Source organism: Oreochromis niloticus, linkage group LG16 (assembly GCF_001858045.2).
Source record: "Oreochromis niloticus isolate F11D_XX linkage group LG16, O_niloticus_UMD_NMBU, whole genome shotgun sequence".
Taxonomy (NCBI): Eukaryota; Metazoa; Chordata; class Actinopteri; order Cichliformes; family Cichlidae; genus Oreochromis; species Oreochromis niloticus.
In genome coordinates this window covers 7,072,813-7,092,155 of record NC_031987.2, presented here as the reverse complement: position 1 = coordinate 7,092,155, position 19,343 = coordinate 7,072,813, and the positions used below count along the sequence as shown (strand labels likewise).

Sequence of the window (19,343 nt, the reverse complement as noted above, 5' to 3'; positions counted from 1 at the left end):
GATTTTGGCACTCTCAGTCCTCCATATTAAGGAGGCTGAATACAGATTTCTCTCCTCTTCGTTCGTCTGTTCCCTCTGCGTACACACAAACACAGATCTGACCACATCAAGACCAAAAAAACAGAATTTTATTATCAGTTATGTTCACGTGTGTCACAGTTCATTCTTTTACACACAGATGTTTACAGACGTGGTGTTTGAGAGAAACTGCTGATCCGGGGAGCTGTGAGGCCTGGAGGCAGCCGGGATCCTCAGAGCTGTTTGTTCTCGTGTTCGTGTTAAAAGACTTTATCACATGGCTGATTGCAGGACGTTGTGCAATCCTTCGGTTTTGGCTGAAAGTTGAGTCAAAGTTCAGAAAACTTGAAGAAAAAAAAAAACTTTAAATGGCAAAATATATAGTGGTGTTTGCACATTTTCACAGGTGCTGCACATGTTCTTACTTTCAGAGTGAACTCGAGCTCGCTCAGCTTTATGTGCTGTGTGCTTCCTAAAGGAAAAATCTGCCCTAAAACAACATTTGGAGCTCAGCCTATCCTACAAAGCAAGTAACTTTAGGTTAAAGTTAGAGGTTTTCAGCAGTTCTCTTCTACCATGAGTGCACTGCCATGGTAACCTATGCTGCAGGTATGAAATCACCACCTTCTGACCAATCAGGTCTCCTGGAAATCTGTCACCATTCCCAGAAGATCCCTCAGACCTCGGAGTGCAAACAACAAGACAGTCTAAAGTTTTTGTCTTTATCTGATGAGCTTAAGTAAGAAATGCAAATTCTTGGAAGCAAATTTATTACTCGCCTTTATGCCTGTTTGCTACAAACAATTCAAAGTCGACTTTATTGTTCTGAAAGCTTTAGGATAGTAAAACAGGGCGGCTAAGCCATGCGCTTGCACACCTTAAAGGCTTGACCTTTTTGCCAGTTTGAATTGTTTTTCTATTTATTCTTTTCTTGCTCTCAGAACATTTAACAGTGCAGGTTACAAATGAAAGAATAAGGCTGAGACTGTAGTACGTGCATCCAAACAACTTAATTTAACGGAACAACTAAATAATCTTCTGTCTTAATGGAACAGCTCTGAGTTTTCAGTATTTTACTACCATACAGCTCTTTCTTCTGCCAATACATCTATGCACGTTCATGAGTGGTCATATCCTGGCTCTTTCATGTGAGTATACTCATACCTAGACTGATAAACCCCAGGATGACTTATCGAGACGATAGCTGCCTAGCCTGATTAGGTTAAGTGAAGCCAGATAAGGAAAAGATTGCTTCGTGGAAAAAGGCCCTGATCCCCAGAATTTTAATCCCATTTAGTGTTTCCATGTCACTACTGAACATTGGGGGGCCTCTTTTACCCATTTTCCACCGGAAGCAGCCCTCAGATGTTTCCTCCTCAGCCCAAACTTCTGTTAGAAACCACAGACTGTATAGAAAATGGTCTGCAAGTGCCTTAAACCTGCATTTGTTTCAGCAGTCACCAGAGGGCGCTCCCTGTGGTTTCACAAAGACAGGCCCTGTGAAATCATGGGCATGCTTCAGCTTTAACTTGTTTCTAGTAAAGAGCAGCCATTAACATTTTATAAATTTCAAAGACTTTATTGGCAAACATGCAAAGAGCTCCTGATCACAGTGTGTAGGATTGTGCTGGTCCACCTGCTTTTTCAAGGACTGACCATCGATTATGAATCAGATTAAGAGTTATGGGGTTTCCAAGCTCTTCAGTCAAAGTTTTGAGCTGTAAAATGCACAGACTGTCACCAAACTGAAGCTGGTCTTTCAGGATGCTTTTGCTGTGGTCAGTCCTTAAAAAAAGTAAGTGGACCAGCAGTAGCAACGGCCGATTTCAGAGTAGCTAAGTCCATCTTTTACACAGTCTAGAAAGACTGGAATGAAGGGTACTCATACCAGTGATGATGTGGGCTGGTTCTCAAAGGCAGAACTGGCTTCACTTCAGTGGGAAACAGGTAACAGAACACTGGCCCATGATTTCCACTGCAAATGTTTTCAAATCATTACAAAGACAAAATGGGTGAGAATGACCGCTAAAGAGGAAGAAACTCCCTCACACGCTCGCTTCTGCAGGCCTGAATTTACACGTTAAAAAGGGTTTGCGGGAAAAACGGGAAACCCCCAGATGAAGAAGAAGTGGTGAGTCTGTTTGACGGAAAGTGACTGAAAAAGTGTACACATCTAACAGTGGAAGTGTGTGTGTGTGTGTGTATTCCCTTTAGTTTCCTCTCTAAATAAAACACAAACTAAAAAAAACCAAACAGTGTTAGAGCTCATCGTGCTGATAAATGTTATACTCCTTCGCACTGATCACGCCATCTCTGTCGTCGTCGTTCTTGTAGAAGATATCGTCTATAAGCTTCTCGTAGAAAGGGTCGTCCCGCGGCTTCCCCCCTTTTTCGTACTCCAGCTTCAAATATTCTTTCACCTGCAAACAGAGAAACACCTCCGAGTAAACTCTGAATTTTAATAACACCGCCCTCACGCTGTGCCTGACAGGAAATGTATCACATACATAAATGTTATAGAAACCTCGGCAGCAGGTTCTCCTATTTTCTTTCAGTATTACGAATCCAGATAACATGCGGGTTAGAAGCTTCTTGGTACTGCAGTTAAGAATTTAAAGATAAAATAGAGATAAGGAGCATAACATGCAGCCTTTACTCTTTATGAGGCAAAAATATGTGAAGGAGTGGAAATATGCACTAAACATGTAAGGTACATAATCTCAGGTAGGGCTGGTGAAAACAGGTCGATGTGTTACTGCTCGGGCAGGATTATTAGTCAGATTGTCAGGTTTGGGATAATTTAACTTTAAACCAAGAGATCAGCCTCTGCAGAAGTAAAGATGCGGGTTTATTTTAAGAAAACTATCACTTTCTGTTCCAGAATCACACGATAGGAACAACACTGTGTCTGTGAGTTTGCATGAAACTGGAGCCTGCAGGAGATTAGCCGATTCTAACGTAAAGGGACATTTCACCACAGAATCACATATTTTTACTCTGGACTATAGATTTATGGCTCTGCATAGACTGTCCTGGTGTGAGAACTCAGCTGGCTGCACTCACCAGCCACTTCATTAGGTATAGATGTACTGCTTGGTAACACAACTATCAAATCAATCACAGTTGCATGTAGGCATGTACACATGGGGAAGGAAGAATGGTTTTTAGGAGGTTTTTTGGTTGAACATCAATTTTTGGCCTTTAATGCCACATGTTTACCCACAGACACAAGAGTGGTAGAGTTGTGTGCGAAAATAGACTAACTAAGCACATTTCCTGCAAAGCTGGATCCTGTTTTATTACATAACAATCATGTAGTTTGTTGTTTCAGTTTCATGACTGAAATTACAGAGAAACAAATTTGTAGGAAGGTATTTTCTACACATGTTTAAGCTGCACGCACACAGATACACAGTTGGGCAATGTGCTCATTTTTGTCTCCTAATAACCCTGATTCTCAGCATAAAACAAGCCCATTCTGCTGGAGCGTCCTTTTTGTTAAAAGGGAGTTCTTCTCTCCCACCATCGCCAAATACTGCTTATCTGATTCTTAAGATATGATGACTCTGTTTCCAGGCTCTCGCCTTATTAATGTACTGCAGTTTTTTGTCTTTTCACAAAAGACAATGACGTCAGACTGAATTAGTGGATATGGGATCGTCGTTGTGATAGAAGGCATGAGCCGAACCAACTGTGTCCTTGCTTCCATTGTAATTACCAGGTTATAAAATAAAGTTACCTCTGCCTTTGAGAGACTCTTGTCTTTATCGAGGTCCATCCTTCCAAAAGCCTCCATGGTGCGTGGTCCCTTGGACACAGAGAGGACCTCCACCTCAAAGACCACGGTGGCATTGGGAGGCACCGGACCTGTTTAAAACATCAACATTTTAAATGACCAATGATCATTATCATTGAAGATTGCTTTTTAAGCACTCCCCCATGGAAAGTTTCATTTTTACTGAGTTTATCTGATTGGTGGCTCAGCTACTGATTTCAGATTTTTGGGCTGAGTTGAATAAAACAGCAGATACCTACAGAAAAACATGGTAGTGACTTTAATCAGTGCAAAATATAAAGGCATGAAAGTACGCAGTAGGTTTGGTGCATTGTTTGTATGATCAAGCAGAATAGGTTTGTGTTCAAAAATGTGATTTGAGAGCAAAACTACAGACGCTGCTCTGAAGCTTGAAGAAAAATATGTGTGTTGTAAATGTGAATCCAAAGGTTTACACAAGCCCCAAGAGACCAGAAGATTTTTTAAATTGATCTTATGTAAAAGCTCATGTACGGCTGTATACGTGTATTTTTTACCCCATTAAATTACACAATGCAGAAAAAGTCTAAAGTGTCAAAACTGCAGTTCCTCTAATGTCCACTTGAAGCTCCAGCAGTGACTCAGACTCCATACACTTCTATATTAAAATGTCCAAACCTTACAGTAGAAACAAACACGTTTACATCCTCATACAAAATATGTTTTGGTCTCCATAGTTGTTTGAGAAAAATCATAAGTCCATGTTCATGTTTTATATACAGCATATCTATTTGACCCAAATGTTTTATGGTTATATATTATTCTGCAGTGTCTTTAGTTTTTCTCACATTATGCTTTGGATTACAAACCATTTCTCTTTTATTGCCTAATAAAGACACAAAGGTACCTCCATAAAATGTGTGTCAGCCAATGACTGCCACTGGTTAAAATCAAATAAGATAAAATATGCTTTTTATGAGCAAGAGAACAAAAGACATGCAGTTAATGTACAGAGAATAACAGAGGGTACAGAGAGAAGAATCAGTGAAGCTCTGTTTCAGTGTCTGTGGGTAATTATAAAGCCAACTGGTGCAGGGGCAACTAAAACATGCACTCTAAGCAGAAAAAACATTTCTTTCATACCCAAAGGCTGAAATGCAACATCCCAGACTGAACACACCACTATCATATATCCCCATGAGGACTGTAGTTAGTATTAATCAAAGAATCGACTGTTACTTCTCCAAAAGTTCTCCAAAACATACAAAGAAGAAATGAAAGGACACCTTTAAAGATCTGTGCATGCTTACAGGACATGCCATGTGGAGAGGAGTAGCAAACACTGCGAGGGATGTGATCTCCCTTCAGTTAAAGGGCTGTAAAAGAAGATAAGACAGCATGAAGGCAGACCTGCAACACTCAACTAATATCACACAAAACAGAGGTGAGAAAACACAGCATATGTATGTATGTAATGTAATGAAAATAAAAAAGACAGATGCTGCTGTAGCTCATTTTTGAAGCAAACACTAAGATTTTCTACTGATTTCCTTAAACTTAATCTCTTCAATGCTTTTAAATCACTGAAACAAAGTCAACTTGCAGAAGCTCGAAGCTCATGGAAAACATTTTTACTTACATCTCAGGAGTTTTTAGTTATTTGTTTAAAGAGGTCTCCACATTTTTACACAAGTTGTACTTCTCAGCCTCTGAAACAGTCATATAAAGGCCTCTATGGGTCTTCACAGTCACTTCTTAATGGATTATCGGACCCAACAGAAGCACACAGACAGAAAATAAAACAGGACCGAAAACTGAGCCCTGGGGAACACCTCAACAGGAAATGATAGAAGCAACTTAAAACTCAGACTGCTGATAACCTTTTAAGGCCTAACCTTGAATATAGCTGAGTTTTAATTATAAAAACCTCAAAATCACATCACCACCCCTCTGGGCAAATACACAATTAGCACACCTACCACCAACTAGATGTTTTTACCTTTGCCCTTTTCTCCAAATGCCAGGGTTGATGGGATGGTTAGTTTTCGCTTCTCTCCAGGACACATGCCCATGATCCCATCATCCAGTCCCTTAATGACTTGTCCCACACCCAACACGAACCACTGAGGCTGTCCATCTCTGTCTGTACGACTGAAACAGAAATAAACGCAGAGACAAAGAACATCAACAATCTTTGAACAAGTTTGACTAAATGTGCACTTTAATTTTGGTTGCTTTAAACTTAAACGAGGAATGTTTCCAATCCCTTTACACTTTAATATACTTAAAGCTAAAATAGAGCCTCAGCATTTTAAACACACATTAAGTATGCATTCATTACTCGCTCCAAATTAACATCAGACTGACAAATAACTCTGTTTTCAAAGCACTGACCTGCAGTAAAACTGGGAACCATCTTTGGCGAGGTACCCATCGTAGTGAGCATTGATCAGATCTCCTCTCTTGCTCCTTTGGCTGCACTGCTCGGGTTTAAATAAAACTTCAGTCTTCACCTCTCCGTCCAGCTCCTCTTCAGCGGCCCAAACTGGCCGCAGACTGAACCCTGCGGACACAAACAGGCACACTGTACAGCTCAGTAACCTCCACATCATGCCGCTCTGCATTCGTGGCAACTTCTGAAAGTGACGTTTGAACACTGAGGAGGACGTAGGAGACAAGTGGGCCGGGCTACCCTGAGCTCTGACTGCCAGGGGATTCAAACTGACGCCTCCTGCTCGGGGTTGGAGAAACTGCGCATGCTTTTCCTGACAGACTATACCGAGAGCAGGAATGCTCCTTTCAACAGGTTCTGGGCTGCAGAATTATTACGTAAACAAAAACAAACAAATAAATAATATGATGTTAATTCTGCATCCGAAATCTTAAATTAAAGCTGCATATTGCTGTATAAAACTAGATTACGTGCTCATTGCAAAAGCGAGTGTTAGACACTTGATTCCCTGAATTTACACATTTTGCTTAGTTTGCGTCTTTTTCTGAATCCACTGAAATTTTGCCTGAAGAAAATAATTGCTCCACAGGCTCAATATGTATGATAATAATAATTATTATTTTATATGATAATTAAAATGCTCAAAATCATTAATTAAAATCTAACTATATGTATATTATAGGCATAGTTACTAATATGTGCCTATTATAATAGTATTATACTACTATTATGCCTTTTTGTGGGCTACAGTGTATCATCTTCTCTTTCAAATCAGCCCTCTGCATGTCCTCCTTCACAACCTCCATGAACCTTCTCTTTGATCTTCCTCTTTTCCTGACTGGAGTCTCCATGGTCTTCCTCCATGCTTCAAACTGCTCAGCCTGACCTGTCCCTCTGATGTACTCATTTCTAATCCTGTCCATCCCACTCAGTCGCAGTGAAAACTTTAACATCACTGTCCTCATACTTGTCCTGCTCCACGCTCACATATTTCTTTGCTTCATATCTGTAGTGGTCTTTTTTCTGCATGAAGTCATACTGCTGCTTGCAGATCCTCACTCTTATTGTTAACATAGCTTGAACAACTATTTCCCTTAACTTCATGGGAAATAGGTGATCCTCTTCTAAGCTGCCCTCACATCATCAACTTTATCCATCTGTAGTTACTTTGTAATTCTGCACAACACTCTTGTTCTTGAAAATCAGTGCCTGTACACTACTCTGTGTTTAATAATCTGGTCAAAAAGTCCACTTCCCTCTCTCCTGAACATCTTCAAACCTCCACAGGTATGTCATCTGGACCAACCACCTTTCCACTCTTCATCCTCTTCTAAGCAGCCCTCACATCCTCCTCACTAATGCTCTACACTTCCTGATTCACAAACAGTCTTCATTTCTCATTTTCTTCATTCACCATCTCCTCAAAGTACTCCTTCCATCATCTCAGTACACTCTCGTCACTCATTAGTAGATTTCAGTTAGGATTAATCACCCTAACCTGCTGCACATCCTCTCCAGCTTCATATGCCCTGCCAATCAATACAAATCCTTTTCTCGCTCCTTTACGTCCAGCCTCACATACAACTTATTATACGCCTTTTCCTTCGAATTCTCTCTTGTACTTTATCACTCAACTACCAAGTCTCCTTTAATGATAATAACAACTACAAAACCACCATCACCAACAATAATAATAATAATGATAATAATAAGGAATAATAAGGAATGAATGAATCTAATAACATTCTAATAAACCCAGTAAACGTAGCATAGTTAAGCCATCTCTTCGCTGTAAACACGTTGTAAAAACTGTCATATATTGATATGTCACATATCCGATGGTGCAGTTTTAAAAGAAACACAGAAGAAGAATTGATAGGGTACGTCACAATTACTTAACTAAATTTCCACCAATAAAAAGCTCTGGGGGCGTGACTGTTCCGCTCTATATACTTGTGGACGCCGGTGTCTGTGAGTCATCGCTGCTCGGACAGACAACGTGCTTCAAGTCGTTATTCAGAAGCCTCGCAGTTTCTCTCGGATTTATTAGGAACCACGAATTTCTCTCTCATTGCCCGACAGGATTGAGATGTTACATTTTAGGTCCTCGACAGTGCTGAAGGAGTTGTTTGAAGCCACCCTCAAGCGTCCCTTTCCCGTCTACAGACAGAAGACCTGGTTGCCGACCAGCTCCCGCTGCTTCTGCTGCCTCGGCGCCGCCTCCGTTGATGCCAGAACCGCATCTGCTCCTCTGAAGGTCCTCAATGCCGCCGCGCACCGCCCGGCTCTCCGCACCGCGCCCCGCGCCGCCTCTCTCCGCTCCTACTGCGTGAAAACCGAAGCCGAGGAGGTGGAGGAGCAGCTGAAGAAGGATGGGGCCGGCGGCGAAGCGGCCAGCGACAAGTAGGTTTCAGTAAAATCCTTCTAGAAGATCTCCGGGTTGCCCGCTGCCATGACGTGACGTCGCAGCTGGCGTCTGTGCGTGACGCGAGCGGATGCTGCGACCGCTAACCGACGCGAACACTTTTTAATGACCGCACTAATTGTCGCCTTATTTAAAATGTAAATGTTTATTTATTTGAAATGTGGTTCTTATAGGTTTAACCCTTCATTTAATACATTTTAAATAAACTGTAAATAAATAAAAATAAGCTAGCTTGTAGCCTGTGTGTGACATCAGCGGCTCTCGGGCCATGTGCGACGTGTTCGCTCCACCGGCTTCGTTAAACGTGGTGATAAAAGTGTTCAAGTCTTCAAGTACTCCGCGTCAGGGCATCTCCGCTCTACCGGGATTTTGAGTTGGCCGCGCCAACCTGTAGGTGTTATCCTGTTGGCTGTCTGCCCCCGAGGAGATAACACAGCGTGGGCCAAGTTGTTGGCCCACCAGGCCGTGAAGCAGAGGGTAAAAAGGTCCACACCGAGGCTTCAGGAGACCGGGTTCAGCTTCTCACTGAGCTACGATCATCCACATGCACGTGTTTTTGTTTTAGCTTCGCTCGCTGTGACAAGTAGTGCTGCTCTGCTGGGGAGGAAGCAGCGCAGCTTCTAGTGGTTTCTACTGTGACCTTCACTAAGGAGGCTCCAGGTCACATCTGGAGGGTTGCTGCTGCTGCTCCACAGGTTATTTATGTTAAACTTATCAGCTCAGCTCCTTGTTTAAAAAAACAATAACAAAAAACCAGGAACTTTTTAAAATGTATGTATTTCAACATAAAACCAGTGCAGCACAGCACTGAATGAAGGACACATTAGGGTGTTTATATTTATCCACATCCAGTTAATGACGCATTACAGTAATCCTGCCATTTGTTTCAGTTGATGGGCCAAGTTTTAGCTGACTATACCAGTAGAAATGAAACACAGCAACATTTAAAAATTAGATCTGCATTATGATTTAAAGATGGCTGTGACTCTAATAGGGCACAAAGCCTTCACTTCTGAGTATTGTAGGAACGAAGAAAAGGTCATTTTAGTCCTTTAAAGATGAGAAATACTGTAAAATTTCAACATATTTCACCTCAAATAAAGTACAAAGGAAATATTTTGTTTACAAATTGGAATTACTAATGAATCTCTGCAGTTTTCACTAGTTTGGACTTCCTTCTGTTGCCATATGTTTGACCTTTACAATACCAATGCCACAGTTTACAAACTGATGAGAAATGCATGAAATTTTGGTGTCTTTGGTAAAAATTCACAAGTTTTCCCACTAGGTAACAGCCCTGTGGCTGTCATCAGATAAAAAAATGAAATCCTAATCATTGAGTCTTTTTGGGGGGGTTAAATCCACATCTGTGACAGCCTCCAGATGCCTGCCTGCAGCCACGTCGTCCTTTTGCAGCGAGCTGGAAAATATTCATGAGATATTTCCTGACCTCGAAATGAAGACTCACACGGACAGGGTGGCGTCGCCACAGAGATGTACGATATTGGTTTTTGCTCTGCTAATGCACATGCTGCACTCCCAAGACACTCTTCACATAATCCCTCAGGGTCAGCAGGTTTCCTGTCTGAAATAATGAAGCTTAATGAAAGCGACACAACATGCAGTTATTGCTCTAGCTTGTAGTCTTTGTTTCTCCGTGCTTTAGATAAGAGCAGGTACAGCTACTGCAGGAAACACATCAGGGAACCTGTATCTAACACAGGCTGATGTGTTTCCTGCAGTAGCTGGTCAAACTGAGGTGTCATCACATGAAGAGTGGCTGAGATGTGGATATTTTTAGACTTGATGGCAGTATGTGACGGGGACTATCTCAGTATTTTCTATGAAATCAAGTGTGATGTTTATTAAAACAGTGTGATTATTATATAGCAAAAAAAAAATGTAATTATTTGGTAGTGATAAGCAGTATTCTGGTGGTTTTACAGTATATCACAGAATTACTGCATGACTGAGACATTGCAGATTAAATCATCATTATATACAATCATTTAATATTTGGCACGGGTGTGTTCACACCAAAAGTGAAGCAGGATTTCTCCTCCTGTTATTTGCATGAATACAGCAGTGTTGCATACCCACGAATATTTAGCCAGTGAGGCAAGGAGGAAAAGCTAAGTCAGGCTGCGGTTGCACGTCTTAGGCTGCCTCCGTAAGCCCTGCCCACAGTGAAATGAAGCCGTGAAATGAAGCAAAACAAGTCAAACCGTCTAAAAGTAGATGGCCAACAGCTGCCTGATCTGAGCCCGTAGCTGCAGAAGCTTCACATGATGGCAGCATCCACGTAAAACAATGGGTTAAATATTAATATATTTACCGGAGGTCTGGTTAAGTGTTAGTCTGGTTTTTGATGTTGGCAGATCTACTGTTGTGTGACTGGGTGTCCAGAGGGCAGCCGTCATTGCTAAAGCACTCCTGATGAAGCGGAGCACAGAAAGAAGACTACTCTTCAGCTCTTGTTTCCAGGAAACTCTGAAAATGTTTTGCATGCACTGGTGAGCAGTCATCCAATTGCAGATGGACTGAGCCATCTGTCCATGAGGATTTTTACAGGGACAAATGCAGACAAACAAGGTGCTCAAGGCAGTATTCAGCCCTTACCCATTTACAGGTTAAACACCGTCTGGTGGATTTGCTCATTTAGTTCAGCTCATGTTTGCTGCTGACAACTGTATGACTCGGGCACTTAAACCACCGGACTGTATGAAGTGTATGAACAGAGACTTCAGGTGGCTGCGATCCAAACAAACCCCAGAGTCCTGCATGTGCAGCCAGCACTGCAGTTCCTCTGATGTCCACTTGAGGCTCCAGCAGTAAATCAGTCCCTACAGACTCCCAATGTTAAAGTGTTTACAGCAGAAATAAACGCAATTACATCCTGATACAGCAGAAATAAACGCAATTACATCCTGATACAGAAAAAATTTTGCTCTCTGTGGAGGTTACTATTTAGTACTATTTGACAGGTTTCTCTGTGTGAAGGATTTATCTCTACTGCAGTTGTACACGCACAAACACACACCACCAAATGACAATGGAAATCTGCACGAGACAAAGAGTTAAATATGATACAACCAGAATTATAAACTCACAACATAAGATGACTTAAAACATCCAGAAGCAGGTTTAGGTCGAAGTAACTGCCTGGCAACAAACTTCATTGGTTAAGCTGTATCATCAGGCTGTTTTAAGGAAAGCCTGACTTACTTTTGATAACCATGAACACCCTCTTCATTCTGACTTTGAATTAATCCCCTCAGGACAATGATTCAGGACGCATTTAGGTAGTAAAAAGGTATATAAGGGACAATTTATGCCAAAAGCGATAATTAGATGCTGTGATGTATATTGATGTATTGAAGCAACATGGTGGCAGCAAGAACACTAAAGTTGAAACTCCAGAAACCATTGAGCGGCGTAACAGTGGCTAGATCCACGTTGATATGCAGTCTGTGGTCACATCCTGTTTAAGCCTCTTCTGTGATGGATGCTCTGATAGATGACTTGAGAATCCCAAGTGGAGATTTATTAGCTTTGATTAATGAATGAATTCAAAAGGTAAATGGGCCTCATCATGACTAATGAACCCACACTGATGTGTGGAGTTTAATTACACAAAGCTGCCCTCGTGTTTTCTGCTGGCTCTGCACAAAATGCCGCCATGTGGCTGCTGCAAGTTTCAGAGCAGAAAGATCTCAGTGCAAATCCCTCCTCCACAGAATCTGAATGACTGCTCAGCAGTGAGAAACACATCAGAGGGCAGGTTGTGCTTAAGAGTGTCTCAGATTAGCACATGTCAAAGTGGAGACTTTATCTTTGGTGCATATCACACACAAGCACACCTGCAGGCAAGTTTCCTTTCGACTGTGTGCTGTTCTTATCGTTGCTGCGCGTACAGAGGCAGATGTCGGGTCAATAAATCTCTCTTGAATCATGCATGCCCGACTGACGGCATTTCAGTCGATCTGGGTGTGTTTGCACACGTTTGGCCGCCGTTACCTCCGCTGAATGTGGAGTGTTTACTCTGTGGGGAACAGGAGGAGACGAGAGGAAGGCAGGGAGGAGCGCAGGGTGAATCCTGGGATTTTAAATGGTGATGTGGCTGTTGGCAGAGCTAAATCTCGTCTGCGCAGTGCAAAGTTGTGGTGGCTCATTTATTTATTTCCAGGTTGAATTTGTTGGTGTCTTAAAAAAAAATCCAGATGTTTGAATGGTTTTCTGTGCAGAGCTAACTTTTCTCCTCTGCTGCGGTGTCATCCCGGCGTGTGAACGAGCCACAGTGTTGGTTTTATTAATCCAAGAGCCTCCGAGGGCTGGACGGGACCAAAGACGGGAGAATTTCTGGAATTTAGGTCTGATCCAGACATAACCACCAAACCGGTGTGCAGCGGTCACGTAGTTTGAGGGTTTATGTAATTATAGATACTTCTATTGCAACATTATTTAAGTGGAGACAGTACACACTGTTTAATTCATTCACTCATTTCCATGAATAAAGAAAGAGTATAAATGTGCATGGACTTAACCGTTGCACCAGAATATGGCAGCATGTGCACACAAGGACACACTCAGACAGTTTATTAGATGCACCTTGTTAAAACTGGATTTCCCCGCTTTTGCTATGAGATATAATTTCACAATATCACAGCACAGATTCAACAAGTTGCTGGAAACATTTCTCAGGGATTTTGCTAAGCAGATTCACGACGTGGGTCTGCCATTTCATCATATCCCAAATATGCTCTATTGGATTGTGATCTTCTGACTGTGGAGGCTATTTGAGTACACTGTTATGCTCAAGATGACATAGCTTGTAGGTCAGAACATGGGTACACTGTGGTCTTCTGCAGCTGTAGCCATCTACGTGAAGGCTTTCATTGACGCTCCTCTGCACAACCTGGTTGTAATGAAGCAGTGTGGCCATTTTGACATCAGTCCTGTTGTCTGAAAGCACCTGTAGTCCTCCTCTAAAACCACTGAAGTTGTAATGCCCAAGTATCAAATAGGCTGCATGGACCTATTTTGTAATTACAAAATAATTCACATTCTTTCTCATGAGCAATACCTCATGTTTGCTTTGTGTTACCGTGATGTACCAAATATTCCTGTAAAGCTTGTCTTCTCTTCCTTCCAAAACCATTTAAACTTTGTCTCTGACACAAACAGTAATATAATGTGTAGTACAGCTGTCATCTCATCTCCCGCTGCATCATCATCATTGTTGCTTCATTTACATCTATAAAAGGATAGACTCAGTAATGTGGCGTTTTATAAAGAGTAAAGCCTTTTTTCAGATTTACTGTATAAACAAACACACACACCTTTTGTCACTAATGCTTGGCCTGCTTATTTCTATTAGATCCCTCACTAATGTGTTAATGGCTGTATCAACAGCCAGAGATAAGCTCTGTGTTTACATTGGCTTAAAAAGTGAGAATAGGGTGTAGTGTGGTTTGTGTTAAAGGGCGATTCTGCTGTGTGTCAACAACCCTGAGAGGCTGTAGTTATTTTATATCAGAGCTCATGTGTAAAGTGCTTTTAGGCGAGTATACTGCTTTGGGGACTTAATCATTGCCTCCTTTCTGTCTTTTCTTTCTATCCCAGGAGAAGAAACGCAGGGATTCTCCCAAGTTTGGAGGATTTGCTTTTCTACACAGTGGCCGAAGGTCAAGAGACGATTCCTGCTCACAAATTTCTCACAGTAAGTCCTTCAGATTCAGCTTGGTCACATACATTCAGAGTTATTATGGTGCACTACAACTGGGTGTTAGGAGACACGTTAGTTAATTGAAATAACTTAACAAAAACATAAAAACTAGAAACTTGCTGGTTGGCTCTAAACTGACAGTTTTCACATCTAGTATTCATGTGAATATTTCATCCAAACAGTTTTGACTTCTGTGTTAAAAATGTGAAAATATCCACCAAAAGCATTAAAATAACTTCTTTGTTTAATTAATTTTAGGCACTGAAAGCCACGGGGCTTCGTTCCGGAGATCCCCGACTGAAGGAGTGCATGGAAACACTGAAGGACACTCTAAAGAAGACTTCAGATGGCGTTACACTGGACAGGCACCTTTTCAAGAAGTGAGGCTGCTTGTTGTGGTGTTATTTATTTTTTATCTCCACCTTTTTCTTCATTTTTCCCAGGAAACTGCACTGACAGCAGCCTCAAAAAGCATTCATCACTTGTTGATGGTCATGTGTTATTAATAAGCAAATTCAAGTATTTGAATTTCCTTATTATATGAGTACAAAAATATATTCATCAAGTGTGAAGTAGGCAGATGATCTTGCAGAATTAGTTTAGCTTTTCATTCACAAGGGCTGCTCGATCAGTTATTTGATGCTATCAGTTACTCGCTTTAAAACATTCATTTTTCTTCTTTTTTTTAAAAAAAAAGGATTTCCTTAAAATTAACATATTTAGCAATAATTTGCCTTCCTTTCATTGTAGCATGAGCGAAAATTACGTTGTCTCAGGCTTTCAGGGAGGGGTTGTCAAAGGAAAAAACCTTAGAGAAGCAAGAAACACAAACTCAATTTATGGCATGTACATGGGCGAGGCTTACTGCGTGGCAAGACACAGGCAAGTCGCGCAGAGCCTCAGTCCGTTCTTTATTTTATAGCAGAGAATAGATTACACAGCATCTCTAGGTGGAGCATACGTAATAGAAAAACATCTCTAGATATGGTTATCGCATGAGTGGCCGTTATCCATAAGACAAGAGGAACTAGTATCTTTTGTCATATCAGCTTCAGGTTGGAACTGTCTCTGCCTGAGAGTGTGTTACTTTGTAACTTCCTCACGCATGCTTCTGTTCCTTAATCTGTAGGTTGCAGGCACATCATGTTCTCACAAGAAATTATACTTAAGCAAAATAAAAGTTATCAAAGTAAGTAAATGTAAAAATCTCTTAACAGGGGTGAAAGCACACTGCTGTAAATAAGGTGGTGTGCTTGATTTGTAACCCAAAGTGAACAGAATGTGAAATTGTGACTGTTTTCTTTGGTCTTTCTAATTGTCAGCCAGAAATTACTGAACATTTTCTTCATGCTGGCAAGCAGCATTAGCAAAACAAGGGAGTTTTTCATTCTCATTCTCGAGTGAGCTACTGTCACTGATGACATATTACCTAATTCAAAGTGTGACTCTATTGACAGAAGGCACCAAGAGCAGCAGTAGTAGTGACACAGCACAAGTAAAATGTGAGCACAAAAGTAGCACAGGCAGTGTTTTCCCTGGAAATTTTAAGTAAAAGTATAAAATAACTGCTTAACAATAACTGAAATAACTTAACCCTGTAACTCGTCAGGCGCTACACAACATTGTCACATAGTGAAAGGGAAAATATTTTCTATCAGGGACAGTTTATTTTGGGTTGAGCTTTTTAAAGGTACAGAGTTAGTATTTTTTCAGTACTCATAGTATAAATGTATACAGATGTGTATTAATGTGCAAATTATGTCTTCCAACAAATTGATGTGTTTAATAAACTTATATTTAATCCATTAAAAATATAGGAGTGGGGTTGTGGAAGCCACCATGTTCCTCCACTATATTTAAATTCAGTGGCTGGGAAGTACATCGCCCTTCTGAGGAATCGCGTTTTACATATGTGGCTAGAAACTGGCGTCAAAGGTGGAGGAGGTGGAGGAGGAGGCGTTCATGTTCTCGTATAGCTCTTTAATTCCTGCCTGCACTTTCAGTCTCAAGATATGAAGCATCTTAACTATGTGTTGTTGGGGAAGGGGTCCCATTCACCAAAGAAACAAAAGCACAAAGGAAACGGATAACACCACCAGCATCTTAATAAAATGTTGTCCTCTTCCTCCTCACCTCAAACTCATCTCCTGAAGTCACGTGACTAACACACAAAACGTGCGATGTATGGAACAGCCCTAGTTTGTAAGATTTGGGGGTTTGATTCAAACATAGTTGTCAGTTAAACTGATCCATCCCAGCTGGTGCTGCTGCTTAAGTTGGTTACCTCCTTCATGGTTTTACAGTGTGTGAAATCTCTCATTCATCAGTGTGTGCGCTCATGTTGGATCAGGCTCCTTGCAGGACAAAATGAGCTGCTGATCAAACTGTTGTGATGAAGCTTCTTCATCAAACACGTCACAAAAGTTTGTCAGACTTCAGGGTTGCAAACTTTACCTCCAGTTGCATGCAGTCCCGATGTTTTAGCATGCTTTCTGTGATTTATTCATCAGGTGTGTCCAGAGCAACATTGTCCTGCTTACTCAGGCCTTCCGCAAGAAGTTCGTCATCCCAGACTTCCAGTCCTTCACCTCCCATATTGATGAGCTGTATGAGAATGCCAAAAATCTCACTGGAGGGCAGGTGTGTCCTTAGATCCATGGCTTTTTCTTTCTCTCTGCATCATGGTTATAATTTACCATTACCATCAGTCTCTTCTCAGTTGCAGTCGAAAGTTTGGATCAGTCGAGCCTCAGAGGGAAAAATCCACCCTCGGGCGAGTTAAAGGGATCTTTGAGGCCGCTCTGAGCTAGCTGTCACTTTCGCAGAAGAGTGCAGGATTTTCACTGGCAGCACATTTCTGTTTGAGTCATCTGTTTGGCGCTTGCTGTGAAAACGTTCAGGCATTCAAAACAAAGTCAGCAAAGTCGAATTATCGGCTAATATTCCTAAATTAAATGGAAAACTATCAATCTAAGGGAGGGCTGTTTACTCCAGCAGGAAGAGTTGTAGGAGGGAGGATGTTTGACCTGTCAAACTAAAAAAAAAAACAATTTAAAAAAAGCAGAGGCGGAATTAGTGGCTGTGTTTATTCAGTTTGTAAACATCCATCTATCAGAAATACAGACTCAGCCCTGCTTATAGTGATAGATAAGGCGGCTTTCAGTGGTCTGTATTTATAAGGTGTCACATCAGATAAATGACTCGTTCCTTGTTCCTTTGAACAAAGAGGGAATAATCACTAACAAATTAAAGACTTACATTAAATATCATCCTAAATTTAAACATCAGTATCAATTCAGAATTTCACAGTCGCTGCTTCCCTGGCTGTGTTTTCCTGTTTTTTAAAGTCTTCTCTGTAGAAAAATGGCAGCTTCCAAGCCGAACTGGTCCTCTGCTAGAGAGGATGAAGACTTTCTTTTTATTTGATAAGAATCAGATCTGATGTTTCCAGCTCATGTTTTTATTCCTGGACTCTTCTAGAGTAGCTCTACATGATTATCAGTTTAAAACGATCCTTATATATCTTATATTGGCCTTTGTGCTAACCTGAAACATTTAAGCCAAGAGTAGAAAGCACTATCTAAAACTAACTCTTTAGAGCTTTTTACTCACAGAAACTACATGTGTTTGCCATGTCTAATATGAAACTGTTTTTAAAAAAGGCCTTGTTAGCCTGAATAATAAGAGCGCAGGAAGTGAGCCACTGTCATGATGGTAGCTGAAGATAAACTAACATGTTGTCCTAATTTTACTTATTTAGAATGACGGAGGGTGGATTCTTCCTTCTGAGGTATGGAAGTGTTGTTATTGTGTATTACCAGCTGTGTGTGTGCTGTGTGCTGAAGCCTGAGCTTCAGCAGACGTCAGCAGTGTAAGGTGACCTGCCTCCTCTCTCACCTGCCTGCCCTCTCTTTCAGGTTGCAGACTACATTCCTCAGCTGGCCAGGTTCAGCCCCGACCTGTGGGCGGTCTCTCTGTGCACGGTGGACGGGCAGAGGTGAGACGCTGGGAGCGCATTAATATTTAATGTTCGCTTAATGGTTCTCGCATACTGTTGCTGTGTGAAATCGCCATGTTCAGCTATATCCTGGTTAAATAATAACACAATAATGTTCCAGGAGTGAAGTGAGGAACACTAACAGGACAGTTTTTATGCATTTTTTTTATTAAAACCTCAGTAAACCTGGTTAATGATCCTGAGATAGTGCTGTGTTTTACTCTTTCACCTTCATCTTATCTTAAGATTTTTAAGACCTAAAGAAAGAAGAAGAGAAAGAAGTTTCCACAGCAGATCGGTAAATTGTAACTGCTGTTTTTTGATTGGATTTACCTTTTGATCTGCAGTCCTGCCCTCAATTGTGGTCACGAGCTGTACAAAGTGACTGAATGAATGAGGTCAAGGATGCAAATACCAGAAATCCTAACATCCTTACTTCTTACTGGAGTCATACTGGTAGAGAATTAGTTGTTAGAGTTGGTGGCACAACCCAAAGAATAGTGATGGTGTTACCTTTGACGTAGTTGCTTTGCAGACGGGGACTAGGCCTGTGATGGTGATTAAAACACCAGTAAGATGGAGTCAGACTGTTATCAGGTTGCAGTTAAACAAAGTCAAGTTGGAGTTTCATGCAAACTGTTTGTAATAAAATTAACTTTAAATCAATGAAAATTGCAAATCTGTTGCTGTCTGCATAATCAGAAATCAGAAATTCACATTATTTATTAACATTTAGATTCCAGCCAGAACATCAGAGATCTGAAACTGACAGCGATTTAACTGCAGAATGACACCGAATGCTCTTACATAGGAATGTAACCAGAAAACAAGCAGCTGAGTCGAGTTCAGTTGCTTGTATATATGCTCATCTCCAAAGAGATGCAGACGAGTTGAGCTCATCGGCACAGACTGATTCAGACGAATTGCAACTTGTTGGTAATCTGCGTTTATAAAGTCAACAGCAGTTATCTG

The 19,343-nt window shown here is 41.2% G+C and overlaps 2 protein-coding genes across 5 annotated transcripts in view; one reads left to right on the top strand and one right to left on the bottom strand.

The window, feature by feature from the left end:
- Window positions 1-110: 110 nt before the first annotated feature.
- Window positions 111-6,425, bottom strand: fkbp7 (FKBP prolyl isomerase 7). The gene is made up of 4 exons (XM_013266227.3): window positions 6,167-6,425; window positions 5,772-5,923; window positions 3,758-3,885; window positions 111-2,438 (listed from the first exon to the last, which is right to left on the bottom strand). Exons 1-4 carry the CDS (start codon window positions 6,394-6,396, stop codon window positions 2,277-2,279), a joined length of 672 nt encoding a protein of 223 aa, XP_013121681.1. The 5' UTR covers window positions 6,397-6,425; the 3' UTR covers window positions 111-2,276.
- Window positions 6,426-8,202: 1,777 nt separating this feature from the next.
- Window positions 8,203-19,343, top strand: part of LOC100711430 (glutaminase kidney isoform, mitochondrial) — a 35,926-nt gene continuing 24,785 nt past the window's right edge. For 2 of the 4 annotated variants that reach the window (XM_005463351.4, XM_005463352.4), the window contains exons 1-6: window positions 8,203-8,627; window positions 14,272-14,368; window positions 14,633-14,754; window positions 16,885-17,014; window positions 18,135-18,164; window positions 18,292-18,371. In XM_005463351.4, coding sequence (XP_005463408.1) covers window positions 8,314-8,627; window positions 14,272-14,368; window positions 14,633-14,754; window positions 16,885-17,014; window positions 18,135-18,164; window positions 18,292-18,371 — 773 coding nt within the window. In that variant the 5' untranslated portion in view covers window positions 8,203-8,313. The remainder of the gene's footprint in view (window positions 8,628-14,271; window positions 14,369-14,632; window positions 14,755-16,884; window positions 17,015-18,134; window positions 18,165-18,291; window positions 18,372-19,343) is intronic. The other 2 variants (XM_003458359.5, XM_005463353.4) reach the window with 1 other exon arrangement.

Coding starts and splice junctions, on each gene's coding strand:
- fkbp7 (XM_013266227.3), bottom strand. CDS start 6,396: ATGCAGAGCGGCATGATGTGGAGGTTACTGAGCTGTACAGTGTGCCTG. Junction 5,924..6,166: donor GGTTCCCAGTTTTACTGCAG/GTCAGTGCTTTG, acceptor TTTCTGTTTCAG/TCGTACAGACAGAGATGGAC. Junction 3,886..5,771: donor ATTTGGAGAAAAGGGCAAAG/GTAAAAACATCT, acceptor TGTTTTAAACAG/GTCCGGTGCCTCCCAATGCC.